Consider the following 14444-nt stretch of genomic DNA (forward strand, 5'->3'; position numbering starts at 1 on the left):
GTTGTTTTTTTTTTTTTTTTTTTATTATTATTACTTCTGTGTACGCAAGGATTTCCACAGGTACTCCCAGAACCCAGACACTTGCAGCCATTCATTCTCTAGGTATGGATCCAGGGACCCTTGTTTTTATGTCCCATACTGCTCAGTGCATACACAAAGCTCCGAAATGGACAACACTGGATGTCAATTCTGCCCCTTCTTCTGATCTCCTTTATTTTGTAATAGTAAAAATGCTGCCTCAAGCTAAAGTAATTTATTTATTTATTTCTATACCTGCAGGATTTCGGATGAATGCGTCCTCATGGCCAATGTTTCTCTTGAAGACACTAAATGGAGCTGAAATGGCACCGGCGTTGTACTTTAAAAAGGTAGGACCACTGACATCTTCCAGAGTTCAGGACTGCTGTCTTCACCTATTTATGTATGAAAATGTTTTTACAAGTAAGTAATACATTGAGAGTTACCTCTCGTTTTCAAGTATGTCCTGTGCACAGAGTTATAACAATACATAGTTACATTAAAAGAATAGGTTTATACAGTCAATTCACAGATATTTCATGGACAGAGTTGGAAAATTGGGTACAGGGGATAAACGCCGGGTGAGTTTTAGATTTGAAATAGAGTAGCTTTAACATCAGCAAATGGCTCACACCCTTTAGCTGCCCTTCGGCTGCGCCAAAGGCTATCCGCCTTTGGGGCAAAGCAGATGTACACTGAAGGGGTTCAGAATGAATGCAGCTGCAAATACAAAGTTATTTTTCCTCTTGGCTCATTAACATTCCAATGGGTAGGGTTGACGTTCCACAAAGTGCAAGCAAATGTTAACCCTTGGCACGCTGGTACTGTGCAGAGGGGAGCAGTTCTTGGGGAGCTCTATCAGGTGTCCGCCTTTGGGGTGACGCAGATGTACACTGAAGGGGTTCAGAATCCTAGGCCCTAGGTTGTTCAGCAGAAGGGGTACGTGCGTGTTGTGAAACATAGAGAGTGGCCATTGTCACAGTAGACCAGGTCTTTTAACACATTTAAGGGATCAGTTACAAGGCAAAACAAGGCAGTGAAATATATTTTGAGATTTATTTGGATAAGACCTCAGAAAAACACAGGAACACAAGATATAGAGAATATACACACTTACTGGGGTCTGGGGGTTGAGATCTAGCCCTTTCCTAATTGCAGGGCGTCTGTTTCAGCAAAAGGCATTATACCCTGTTCGCTCTGCATGGTCCCAGCCTGCTGGCTGGGCTTCTCTATGCTTCTCTGTGTTTAAAGCTCTTTCATCCAGAAGCAACTTTGGGAAGCCCGCCAGCCGCTCCTTGTCTCTTCAAATCTCCCAACAGAAAAGAGAATTATCTGCTACACTGCTCTCCCATATATAGGGCTTGCTGCCTATCTAATACATTGAGGGGGCTGGCAGCCAATTAGAGCATGGATTATTGTTGGTCATTCAATGATAGGAGGGGAAAATTCTAAACTTGCCAATGGAAATCGTGCCTACGAGTTTGAAATCCAGCAACTGTTTTCCTGGCTAGCCCCATACTCCCTGTGTTCCTGGCTCCCCGGTGTCTAAGTGATATAAAGGCTTTCTGCATTATTCAATTTGTCCCTGTATCTGAAGAGGAGATGACACAAGTGCTCCTCAAATTAAAACTAAGCATCAAATGTGGACCTGACTTACTACAATCTAGGTTCCTACGACTTGGTGCCCCAGCCATTGCCAAACCAATTGCTTCCATAGTCAACTCTATCCTGTTTGCAGGCCATATCCCTAAGATCTGGAAAACTGCCAGAGTTGTCCCAATCTTCAAAAGTGGACACAAAAACACTGTCTCAAACTACATGCCAATCTCTCTTCTCCCAATACTATCCAAAGTCATGGAAAAATGTGTTCACTCCCAATTTAAGCGATTACTATACCAAGACAAATTTCCCTAGCCAATTCCAATCTGGCTTTCGCCCCAAACACTCCACGGTAACTACCCTCCTAAAAGTTTGCAATGAGATCCAGTGTGGAATGGAACAGGGACAACTTAGTCATGCAATATTCCTAGATTTTGCAAAGGCGTTTGATACTGTTGATCATGGTATCTTGCTTAACAAGCTCCAGTGCTCTGGAATAGGGAAGCATGCTTTAAACTGGTTTTCATTCCTACCTATCCGGTAGATCCCAACATGTCTATCTCCGTCTCGAACTCCAACCCCTTGGATATCACCTGCGGTGTCCCGCAAGGCTGTGTTCCGGGCCCCTACTCTTCTCAGTGTTTATGAATGATCTTCCTACAGCTTGTAAGGGAGTTTCAATACACATGTATGCAGGTGACACAATCTTATATGCACACAGCCATAGCCTCTCCCGCCTTGGACATGTACTTCAATCTGACTTTTTGAGACTTGAAAATTGAATTTCCCAAAACAATGAAAAGACTGTAACAGTGGTATTTGGGACCATGGCTAAATTTTTAAAGCGTCCAATGAATGAGCTCCAGATCAGAACCAAAGCTAATACCACCCTAACTCCTGTTACTAGTTTTTAATACTTGCGCATATGGTTTGACTCCCATTTAACATTTAGGATGTACATTGATACCCTGACATATAAAACTTATGCCAAATTAGGTGTACTTTACAGGAACAAATCCTCCCTAAGGCCGCACTTATAGTGCCGGGGATGCGCCGTCGCCCGAAAACAAATGCACTGTCGCCGCAGTGTGCGCTTATAGTAAGCGCGACGTGGCGATGCGATTTTTGGAAGCCGAGAATATTTGATTTTTCAGGGGCTGTCGTCTCATGTGTCAGCTCCTGAACCAATCAATGCCCTGGTTGCCCGCGCCCGTGCCGCCGCAAAGCGAAATACAACTTTTGCTAGCGGCAACGGTGACGTCGCGGTCGCGGGCACTATACGCGCGGCCTAAGTCTGCTGGTCAGAAAGTGGATCACACAGCAGATGTTAATGCCAATTATAGACTATGGGGACATAGTATATGGCTCGGCACCCCAAACCCACCTTGGCAAACTTGATACCCTCTACAATTCAATATGCCGTTTTTGTCCTCCAATGCAACTACAACACACATCACTGCGAAATGCTCAAAGAACTAGATTGGTAATCATTTGAGTCTAGGCCAGTGTTTCCCAACTCCAGCCTCAAGGAACCCCAACAGGTCGGGCCTTAAGGATATCCCTGCTCCAGCACAGGTGGCTCAGTCAAAATGACAGAGCCGCTGATTGACCCGCCTATGCTGGAGCAGGGATATCCTTAAGACCTGACCTGTTGGGGTTCCCTGAGGACTACAGTTGGGAAACACTGGTCTAGGTGCAAAGTTCATCTTTCCTGTCTTGCCTTCAAATATTTTCTGGTCAAGCTACCCATCTATCTGAACAAACTCCTCACCCCTACCACAAGTAGCACTTACCATCTGAGATCTGACTCCAAAAGACTGTTCATGGTCCCAAGGTTCAACAAAGTATCTGGCCGCTCCTCCTCTTATCATGGACCCCAAAACTGGAAAAATCTACCGGAGAATATCACAGACATCACCAGTCTTCAGTTCTTTCAAAATTAAAGCTTGTCTCATTTTAAAGCTGCAGTTCAAGCTGTCGTTTGGGGGGAAAATAATTATATATATATATATATATATATATATATATATATATATATATATATATATATATATATTTTTAAGTCAAAATGTGCATCAATACAATCTGCACACCAACAAGTGATTGGCTAAGCTGCAGATCGATACGTTTTCCTGTAATTGATCGCTTGCTCAGGGTTATTTAATTCAGTTCTTGCACAGCATTATGGGCAATGTAGTCCTGGAATATATTTGACTGAGCAGTTACTACAGTAGATACAATTGGTTCACTGCTAGTGAGAGGGCGGGGCTCGAGCAAAAGCCTATCAGAAGGGCAAGGGAGCTGTCACTTTGGAAATTCTTCCTACATTAGAAACATTTAAAATGTCTTAAAAACAGTCTATTAGTTTTTTTTGAATGCTAAAAGTATTTTCTCATAGTACAGAACTGATTTATTTAAAAAAAAAAAAAAAAAAAACACATGTAGGATTTTGCTTGAACTGCTGCTTTAATCTGGTCTGTAACTTTTACATACGCCTCCTAACATATTATCTCTTACTGTGCATGGAATGTCTTGTATATAATGTATAACCCTGCTCACTAAATGGAACTTTGTTTGTAACCATGTATTTGTCATCATAGCTCTGTGCCCAGGACATACTTGAAAACGAGAGGTAACTCTCAATGTTACTTAGTTACATAGTAGATGAGGTTGAAAAAAGACGTAGGCCCATGAAGTTCAACCTATGCTAAATGTAGACAACAGATACTTTATCCTATATCTATACTTACTTATTGATCCAGAGGAAGGCAAACAAAAAACCCCAGTAAGGGGAAAAATTCATTCCTTCCTGACTCCAAGAATTGGCAATCGGATTAATCCCTGGATCAACATCGTTCCCATGTATACTTATTTGGTATATCCCTGTATATCTTTCCCATCTAAAAAGATGTCCAACCTTTTTTTGAACAAATCTATTGTATCTGCCATCACAGTCTCCATGGGTAATGAATTCCACATTTTAACTGCTCTTACTGTAAAGAACCCTTTCCTTTGTTGCTGACGAAATTTCCTTTCCTCCAACCTTAAGGGATGGCCCTGAGTCCTTTGTACTGCCCGTGGGATGAATAGTTCTTTTGAAAGCTCCTTGTATTGTCCCCGAATATATTTGTATATAGTTATCATATTCCCTCTTAGACGCCTCTTTTCTAATGTAAATAAATCTAATTTAGCTAGCCTCTCCTCATAAGTTGGATTGTCCATCCCCTTTATTAATTTGGTGGCTCTTCTCTGCACTCTCTCTAGTTCCATAATGTCTTTTCTTAGGATTGGTGCCCAAAATTGTACTCCATATTCAAGGTGTGGTCTTACTAATACTTTGTAAAGGGACATCATTATGTTTACTTCCCTTCCATCCATTGCCCGTTTGATGCAAGATAAGATCTTGTTTGCCTTTGCAGCTACTGCATGACATTGGGCACTATTGCTAAGCCTGCTGTCTACAAGCACTCCTAAATCTTTCTCCATCAAGGATTCCCCCAATATATCTCCATTTAATTTGTAAGTCGCCTTTTTATTCTTGCATCCCAAATGCATAACCTTACATTTATCTGTATTAAACCTCATTTGCCATTTACCTGCCCACGTTTCCAGTCTCTCCAAGTCCTTCTGAAGAGAAATTACATTCTGCTCTGATTCTATTACCTTACACAATTTAGTATCATCAGCAAAGATGGAGACTTTGCTCTCGATCCCAACCTCAAGGTCATTAATAAACGAGTTAAAAAGCAAGGGTCCCAGTACCGATCCCTGAGGTACTCCACTCACGACTTTAGCCCAACCTGAAAAAGTTCCATTTATGACAACCCTCTGTTTTCTGTCCTTTAACCAGTTTTCAATCCAGGTGCATATATTATTACTGAGTCCAATTTTCTTTATTTTGTATACCAACCTCTTGTGTGAAACCGTATCAAAAGCCTTTGCAAAATCTAAGTAGACCACATCAACTGCATTACCCTGGTCTAAATTCCTACTTACCTCCTCAAAGAAACAAATAAGGTTAGTTTGGCAAGATCTATCCTTCATAAATCCATGCTGACTATTACTAATAATTTTTTTTCCATTAGGTATTCCTGAATATTATCCCGTATTAAACCTTCAAGTAGTTTCCCTACTATTGAAGTCAGGCTTACAGGTCTGTAATTTCCCGGTTGTGATCTAGCTCCCTTTTAAATAAAGGCATCACATCTGCTTTACGCCAATCTTGTGGTACTGAGCCTGTGGAAATGGAGTCCTTGAATATTAAATATAATTGTTTGGCTATTACTGAGCTTAACTCCTTGAGAACTCTTGGATGTATGCCATCGGGGCCAGGTGCTTTATTTACTTAAATTTTTTTAAGTCGCTTATGAACTTCTTCCTCAGTTAACCAATTGTTCATTAATATGGAAGTTGTGGCTTCCTCCTGCGGCACTACTATTGAACTTGTTTCTTCCCTGGTACACACAGAGGAAAATAATTTGTTTAATACCTCAGCTTTTTCCTTATCTCCAATAATCTGCCTACCCATCTCACACGGAAAGGGCCCTATATTTTCTTTTCTCGTTTTTTTGTTATTAAGGTACTTAAAGAACTTTTTAGGATTGACCTTACTTTCTATTGCAATCCTTTTTTTCATTATCCATTTTTGCTAATTTGATTGCTCTTTTGCCCTTTTGCAATTTTTGTTACATTCCTTATAATTCTGATACGATGTCTCCGTCCCTTCTGACTTAAAGAATCTAAACGCCTTCCTCTTCTTGTCCATTTCCTCCCCTACCTGTTTATTTAGCCACATTGTTTTTGACTTTTTTTCTTTTATACTTATTACCCAAGGGTATACACTGATAAGTGTGCTTTTCTAACAATGTTTTAAAGACCATTTATCTTCTACATTTTTCCCTGCAAAAACATCATCCCATTGTATTACTACTATATTAGACCTCAGTTTATTAAAATCTGCCTTTCTAAAATTTAAGGTCGTTGTTGAGCCCAAGTAATCTGTTTTTTGATCATTTATTTCAAATGAGACCATGTTAAGATCACTGTTACCCAAATGTTCCAGAACTTGAATATTTGTTATTACTTCTACATTGTTTTATATGACCAAATCCAGAATTGCCCCTCTATTGGTTGGTTCCTCAATAATTTGGGTCATATAATTGCCTTTAAGCACCCCCAAAAACCTGTTTCCTTTTGTTGTAATGCTAATCTCATTGCCCCAGTCTGTCTGGATAATTAAAATCCCCCATTATGCAAACATTACCCAGTTTTGATGCCTTCTCCATTTGCAAAAGTATTTTACCTTCCTCAATCTCACAGATATTTGGTGGTTTATAGCATATTCCCACAAACATTTTCTTTATACGTTTACCTCAACTGCTAATTTCTATCCACAAAGTCTCTACATTTTCATCATTCCCTTCATAAACATCATCCCTTATAATAGCTTTTAGATCTAGTTTAACATATAAACATACTCCACCTCCCCTTGTATTTGTTCGATCCTTCCGAAAAAGGGAATAACCCTCTAAATTAACTGTCCAGTCATGAGTTTCATCCCACCATGTTTCAGTAATGCCTATGATATCATACTGCTCCCTTGCAGCTATTAATTCAAGCTCCCCCATTTTATCTGTCAGGCTTCTTGCATTAGCAAGTATGCATTTAAGTTTTTTTTTCAGCCTGTACTATTATCTTATCTGCTCCTTCCTTTCTGCGCCCACTTGGTTTAGTCTTTAGAAGTTTTCTAGTATTATCTGTATTTACTATGGGTGTCTCACTGCTTGTCAAACTCGCACTTGCCCCCATTCTACCTCCATACCACCTTGTATCCTCCTCTATTCCATTTAGTTCATTATCTGTTTCATTCCCCTCCCCCCTCCATCCTAGTATTACTTCCTGGTAAAACATTTTATAAATAAATAAAGATAATTTGGTAACGTATCTCTGAAAGGTATGTAAAATTAGATTGTCAACTGTACCTTTATTTTTATTTTTTAAATGCTTGTAACGTCAGTATGCGTTGGGAAAAGGAAAACAATGTGTTTTTTTTTTTTTTTTGTTTTTTTTTTTAGGAACAAGAATAGAATATTAAAATGTTTCTGGTGAAGCCGACCATTATGCATTTTTATGCTGCTCATTTAGCAGAGCACTAATCTTTAACTTAACATTTTTCTTGTTAGGAACCTCAAAAGCCATCCCAGAATTTTTTCAAAGCTGGAATGAAACTGGAAGCAGTGGACAAGAAAAACCCGTATTTGATCTGCCCGGCCACCATCGGCGAAGTGAAGGGGGAGGACATTTTTATCACATTTGACGGCTGGAGAGGAGCATTTGACTACTGGTGCAAATACGACTCTCGAGACCTCTTTCTAGTCGGATGGTGCGGTCTGACTGGGGATTCATTACAACCCCCTGGAAACAGCGGTAAGTCACCCAAAACCTTACCAAGGCACTGCCACTTAATCCAAGCTGTAGTCATTGCAATGCAATGTGACGCTGTAGTTGTTAAGCAAATGACACACTATGAATTCAAAATTACATTACTCATCCTTTGCCGTTCTGTCACAGCTGAGATTGCAGAGAAAGCCATTGTTGTTGGTTTAATGTGATCTGCTCCATACTGGCTAACGTACGAACTTTCTTGTCAGGGAGATTTGTACTGACTGCCCTCTTGTTCGCTGCTTCTGACTAAAACCTATGAGGGGCTTTGCAGAGAACTCCCTAAGGAAGTGACCACCAGCAGCTATATTTTATAACGTACTATCTGAAAGTACCTGCCGTTGTTTGGGAATTCTAAGAAATCAAAAAAGACAGTTTTATAAATGGATAATTTTCTAATTTCTTAATGCGAAATCGCCTGCTAAAACAACAACTCCACCCATAATAGTTTCATTGCCTCTGACGTCCTGAAGTGTTCGATCGAGAGGCTCTATTGTGTGTTTGTTTGGACATCGTACTCTCGTCTCAAACCATGGTCTCCCACTCTTGAAGACCTTTGGCTGCTCCTGTATTTGTGCTCATGTTGCAAATTTGATTTTCAGAGTGACCAAGATGTAAGTGGTAGCTTGAGGGGTTGTGTGATGTGATCATTTCATTTGTGAATTGTATCCAAACATAGCAAAAACCTGCTCCTTGATCTCTGGAACCATCATGCAAAATTTGGTTACGATTTCTTAAGTGCGGTCCAAATGCATAACGAACAGAAAAAACGCTTTCCAAAATATATAGTAGATGTTTGGAAGGAGTGCCCATGGAAAACACTATTTTTAGTCCCCTACGTAGAACACCAGTCCTATTAATTAATGCCACTATGTAAAAACTCTTAGTGACGTTTGTGAGAAGATAGAGATTTCTTAATCTCCTTTTGACCTGCATTGGAAAGGCAGAACTTTTATAAGGCAGAAGGTAGAAGTTTTTTCATCTGAGGCCTTGGTCCCGCTGTGTCCGGTGGCGCGTGCGGCCACGTGTGCCACCAGCCCCTTGCCTGCACTCTGTTGGTCCCCGCTGCCTCCTCCCTCCGTGGCTCACTACGTGCTGTGACGTGTCAACCGGCCAGCGCTACCAGAAGAAGGTGTTCTGGAGCGTTGACGCGTCACGTGGTGCGCATGTGAGCCAATGAGGAGGTAAGCAGGGGAGCAGGGAAGGAGCTCGTAGGGAGGTGGCCTGTTGAGCTGTGTGTCACGGCTTTTTTTTTTTTTTTTGACGGCTCAAGTTTCATTCAGGTGGAGGGAGTCTGGCCTCCGGGCTCCTGCACACCGGAGGAGGGGAGGGGGGTACGAACGGACGGACCCTCCGTTCAAACCACGCCCCCCCGCTCCGGCTCCCGCTCCCTACAGACCGCAGATAGCGGTCTGTGCCTCTCAGCGCGCTGCCTGCATGCAGTGCGGGCGTGCTGACTGAGGGAGCGGGGCCTTAGCCTAAGTTTTTGGGACGTCTCCTAGATCAGTATTGGCAAGTAAGATTCAATGTAAACATCCCAAAAAAGGTATTTCATAAGGGGGAGAATGAGATCCTAATAACATTCTCTGTTGTACTGTAATCAGCGTCAAAAAATGCTTCTAATATTTGCCTCTCTCTAAAAAAAAAAAAAAAAAACAATCTTGCATGGTGAATTTTCTGAGATGTATAATGAATGACTTGTTCTTTCATCGTTGTTGAATCATTTTTTTCATTAGCTAAACTCATTGTATCCCAATTAGCGGTTTATATTGCATTGCTCTAAACGTATCACTTCTACACAACCGAGAAGTGCCTGGATCTTGGGAGAGAAAGAAGTGTCTGTGCTGATTATTTGCTCTCCTACTGTATCTATCCCTATGTCTTGTATAGCGCATACACAGCGTGAACCCTGTTCCTATATATTTGTTTCAGTGTATTTGGTGTAAACATGTGAGTTGGCTTTATAGGGGCTGTTCCACATATCGGTGTAAATTGACTTCCTTAGAAATATTTAATTACCTGGAAAGTAACTGTTTTACCTTTTTGTATCTTGTGCTTTTCTCTTGTGCTTTTCTCTTGAAACAAATCAAGAACAAAGAAAAAAAATCCAACAATTTACCTGTAGATTTGTGGTTACAAAGCGTTTTATCACAATATATACCCCGCTGCAGCTCAATAGCTAGTGAAGAGTCGCAAAGGTAGGGAATGGTGCTGTTAGGTAATTTAATATGAATAAACCAAGGAGAAAAGTAACCCAACTGTTGGCACTTGTATTCCCTGTACTGAGTGATGTAATGTAGTAATATAAAATTAGTCTTTATTGATCATAAATATTAAAATAATGGGGATTAAAATAACAGACAAAGGACACACACTCTGATCCGATGTCGAGTGCGTGTTGTGCTCTGGATCCAAAACTAAAATGGGACTATTATAATATGCTCCTTAAGTACTTAGCGGTTGAGCCCATTCATGAATATGGGCACTCGGTATACACTTCACCGCACTGCATACTAAGTACTACTGCACTGCATACTAAGTACTACCGCACTGCATACTAAGTACTACCGCACTGCATACTAAGTACTACCGCACTGCATACTAAGTACTACCGCACTGCATACTAAGTACTACCGCACTGCATACTAAGTACTACCGCACTGCATACTAAGTACTAATGGTAGTATCAAGTGTTCACATCTACTTTATAGTTTACCTGGTGGCGGACTATTGCTATAATATATTAGTATCAGCCTTATTCCTTATGCAGCTCTCACTATAGAGACCAATGTTCACTTGCAAACACACTGTGTGCCAGCACTGTCAGTTCATGTACCAGACAGTAGGTAGTTACACACTTATCCATTATAAGATAATTGTCTTATTTGGATGTTTATTATCATTGTAGAATCTGACCTATATTATTACTATTGTGTCAGGCACCTAATATAGGTATTGTCATCACTTACCTTGTCTTCATTTATACCTACTGTCGGAGATGCACCATTTTGTAAGGGCAATCTGCATACCAGACCCTTAGGGACTATTGATCTAATACATATCAATAGTCCCATTTTAGTTTTGGATCCAGAGCACCACACGCACTCGACATCGGATCAGAGTGTGTGTCCTTTGTCTGTTATTTTAATCCCTATAGTTAGTATGGGGAGTGAACCCCGTTTGGTCCGGTGCTCAATCAAGGTATAATGCTGGGTGTAGTACTTTTGCAACCTCAGAGGTATGTGGACAGGATGAAACAACGATCCCCTGCTGATAAGATATCATGAGCTTTAGAAATGCCGAGGAAGCATATAGCCAGACTAATGCAGCCAAGGAGGGGGGCCCGTTTTGCAGGAAGGAAAGCAGAGACAAGACGTAAAGCCCTATGAGACTCCCGTCATGTACTCATAATGTGACCTAAACCTGCTGCCCTTACCCGCCTGGCGTCTGAGTTGCTCCCTCGTTGGCGTCCCGGTCTGTGCTCCGCAGCGGCTGCGCTCCGGAATGACGTCACCGCTGGCGCCGGCCTGCTTGCTCCGGGACCTCCTGGATACGTCACGAACAGCGGAAAACCCTCGCAACAGCAGGGGGAAGTTGCCTCGTAGCCAGAAGACTGCAAAACAGGGGATCGTAGGCGTGCTCCAGCCGAATAGTAAGACAGCAGCAAAAGGTAAGTTTGTAGGCGGGCACTGCAAAATCAGGATCTCAGCCACGAAGTGTAGATAAAATCAGCTTTATTTGGACATATTGCTGGACATCACAGAGACTCCTGTTTCTCTGACGCGTTTCGTTCCTAGTAGGAACTTTATCAAAGAGTTTTTACTCTTTGATAAAGTTCCTACTAGGAACGAAACGCGTCACAGAAACAGGAGTCTCTGTGATGTCCAGCAATATGTCCAAATAAAGCTGATTTTATCTACACTTCGTGGCTGAGATCCTGATTTTGCAGTGCCCGCCTACAAACTTACCTTTTGCTGTTATTTTAATCCCCATTATTTTAATATTTATGATCAACAATAAAGACTCATTTTATATTACTACATTAATCACTCAGTACAGGGAATACAAGTGCTAACAGTTGGGTTACTTTTTCTCCTTGGTTTATTTGTTTTATCACAAAGACATCAGAAAAAGATTGTAAACCCCCCTTCCCCCCTCCCAAGCATTTGTTTACCATGGAAATGTTAACTTTTAAAAAAAACGCTACATTTAGCCTGTTAATCTTTACAGTGTGTGGGGTCTTGCATGACAGAGACAGGGCCTGGATGTCGGAAACAGAAGTGGAGGGGATTCAACTTCTGTTTCAGTCTGGCTGGCTGCTTTCTCTGAGCTTTCAGCCTAAACACCCCATAGAAAACAAACGTGTGTGTGTGTGTGTGTGTGTGTGTGTGTGTGTGTGTGTGTGTGTGTGTGTGTGTGTGTGTGTGTGTGTGTGTGTGTGTACGTGTGTGTGTGTGTACGTGTGTGTGTACGTGTGTGTGTACGTGTGTGTGTGTGTGTCCCCAAATGTATGCAAGAAAAGACAGAAGAAAAGCCCAATGCTACATCCAATGTGAGAAAAATACAGTGATACCATATTTTCAACTAGTATCAGTTGTTTGGAGGTTAGTGACCCCTCCTCCCAGGGTTTAAGCTCCACCAACCCCACTTAAGAAGCAAGGTTTTTTCTTCTTCATGTTCTTGTGCAGTCCTGGTCCAGTGTGGCCATTCTCCCTCCAGCAGAGGTAAATGAGGATATGCCTAGGTAGTGTTAGGACCTGCTTACTGGTCATGCCTTGATGGGACTTGCAGGCTTATAACGCGTTGGCCAAAGGGTTTAACTAAATGACCCTTATTCAAGAGAATATATTTTTGTCACCTTGGATGTAGCCCTGGGCTTTTCTGTCTTTTGTTACACACTGGTCATAGACAGAGAGTGAACGGAGGACAAAGTATGAAAGGACTCCCGTTCCCCAAATGTCCACATCCATATAAGTTGCGACGTGATGCAGCCTCTGATGCTCCTAATTGGTGCGTGCTCCAGCCGAAAGGGTAATCCAAAGTAGAAAAAAAAAAAGAAAGCGAAGCACTGCGAGAACCGGTAATAAAGCTGGACTAAAAGCCGTGAGGAAAATATTAATTGAAAATACAAAAATCACATCGTTCCAGCAGTCCTCTCTAACGCGTTTTGTACCTCTATGGTACTTTATCACAGAGTGACTGCAGGTAGTAGGCAAGGGGTCCTTATATAGCGGCTTCTGGTGATTAAATTCATCAAATGTAGGTGAACGCAGGTGGAATGAACACCTGAAAATATGGCCAACAAGGGCAATAGAATATTAATTGATTCAATATGATATGAACTGGATACATGCAATGTTAATGGTGCATTAACTTTCTTGATCATGTTTGTGACTCAAATATTGAGATGTCCTATAGGTGTTGGACTTCCCTTGTTGGTATTTTTAGAATAAACGTTAAAAACGGGGTTGCATTACATACAGCTAAGAAACTGTGGGGGAGCTCTGATACATGGTATCAATCCCCCTTCAACTGCCATTTATTTTGGTGCAGTGAATCCGATCCTATGGAGTCTAAATCAATGTTGCACCGCTGTAAAACCTGTGCAAAAAAACCTGCGCCAGGTTAAGTAAAGAAATACTTTGCTTTGCTTTCAATGGGATACCTATTATTCAGCTGATTTATCAATGGTTCGTTTCTCGCTCCAAGTTTGTTGCAGCTGTTAACTTTGATAAATTGATACCTCTGTCTGACTCCTTTTTGCCTTTCAGACACTGTTACAAAGAATGTTTGGAGCTACTTTACGTTTAGACTACGGTGGCTTTGCTATTTGGTTCAGCTGTACACTTGAGCAAAGACAGATGCCCTGAAAATTACCTTGGGTGACCTAGAGCAGTTTTCTCATGGCTTTGCTTGTTAACACTCACTGTCTCTATGCTCAGAAGCACTAAGCGTTGCTAAAATTGAGCTGTGGCTTGTCACCCAGCAGAGTAATCTTGTATGTAAAAGAAGCCTTATCACATCCAAACATTTTGGTGCCATTCCGCGCTGCATGTCTTTGGGGGATTATCGGTCAGGTTGTGATGGGATTTGTTATTTCAAGCAAGTGTTTTGTTTGTAGCTTGATTACAATCCTATCACACAGCTTCCTCTTCTGTCTGCTCATGGCTTGGGGGCTGTAAGTGTCAAGGTATTTGAAAAGAACCACAGGGAGAAATGAAGCTTGCAGCAGACTGAAGAAAACAAAGTTTAAAGTTCAGTTCCCTCATCTTGTTCCTTTCCCCCCCCCCTTTCTTTTTCAAGTTAATTATTACCCCAGAATATTACAATTGCCCTGTAAAAAGAAAAACATTTTGTTATAGGAATCAACTACAAGTACAACTTTT

At 41.3% G+C, this 14444-nt stretch overlaps 1 protein-coding gene across 6 annotated transcripts in view; it reads left to right on the plus strand.

Moving 5' to 3' along the window:
• SCML2 (Scm polycomb group protein like 2) overlaps positions 1-14444 on the plus strand; it is a 136640-nt gene that overhangs the window by 67654 nt on the left and 54542 nt on the right. For all 6 annotated transcript variants that reach the window (XM_075589787.1, XM_075589791.1, XM_075589788.1 and 3 more), the window contains 2 exons: positions 280-368; positions 7800-8043. In XM_075589787.1, the coding sequence (XP_075445902.1) occupies positions 280-368; positions 7800-8043 (333 nt within the window). The remainder of the gene's footprint in view (positions 1-279; positions 369-7799; positions 8044-14444) is intronic.

The sequence above is a fragment of the Ascaphus truei genome, chromosome 3 (assembly GCF_040206685.1).
Source record: "Ascaphus truei isolate aAscTru1 chromosome 3, aAscTru1.hap1, whole genome shotgun sequence".
NCBI classification, from domain to species: Eukaryota; Metazoa; Chordata; class Amphibia; order Anura; family Ascaphidae; genus Ascaphus; species Ascaphus truei.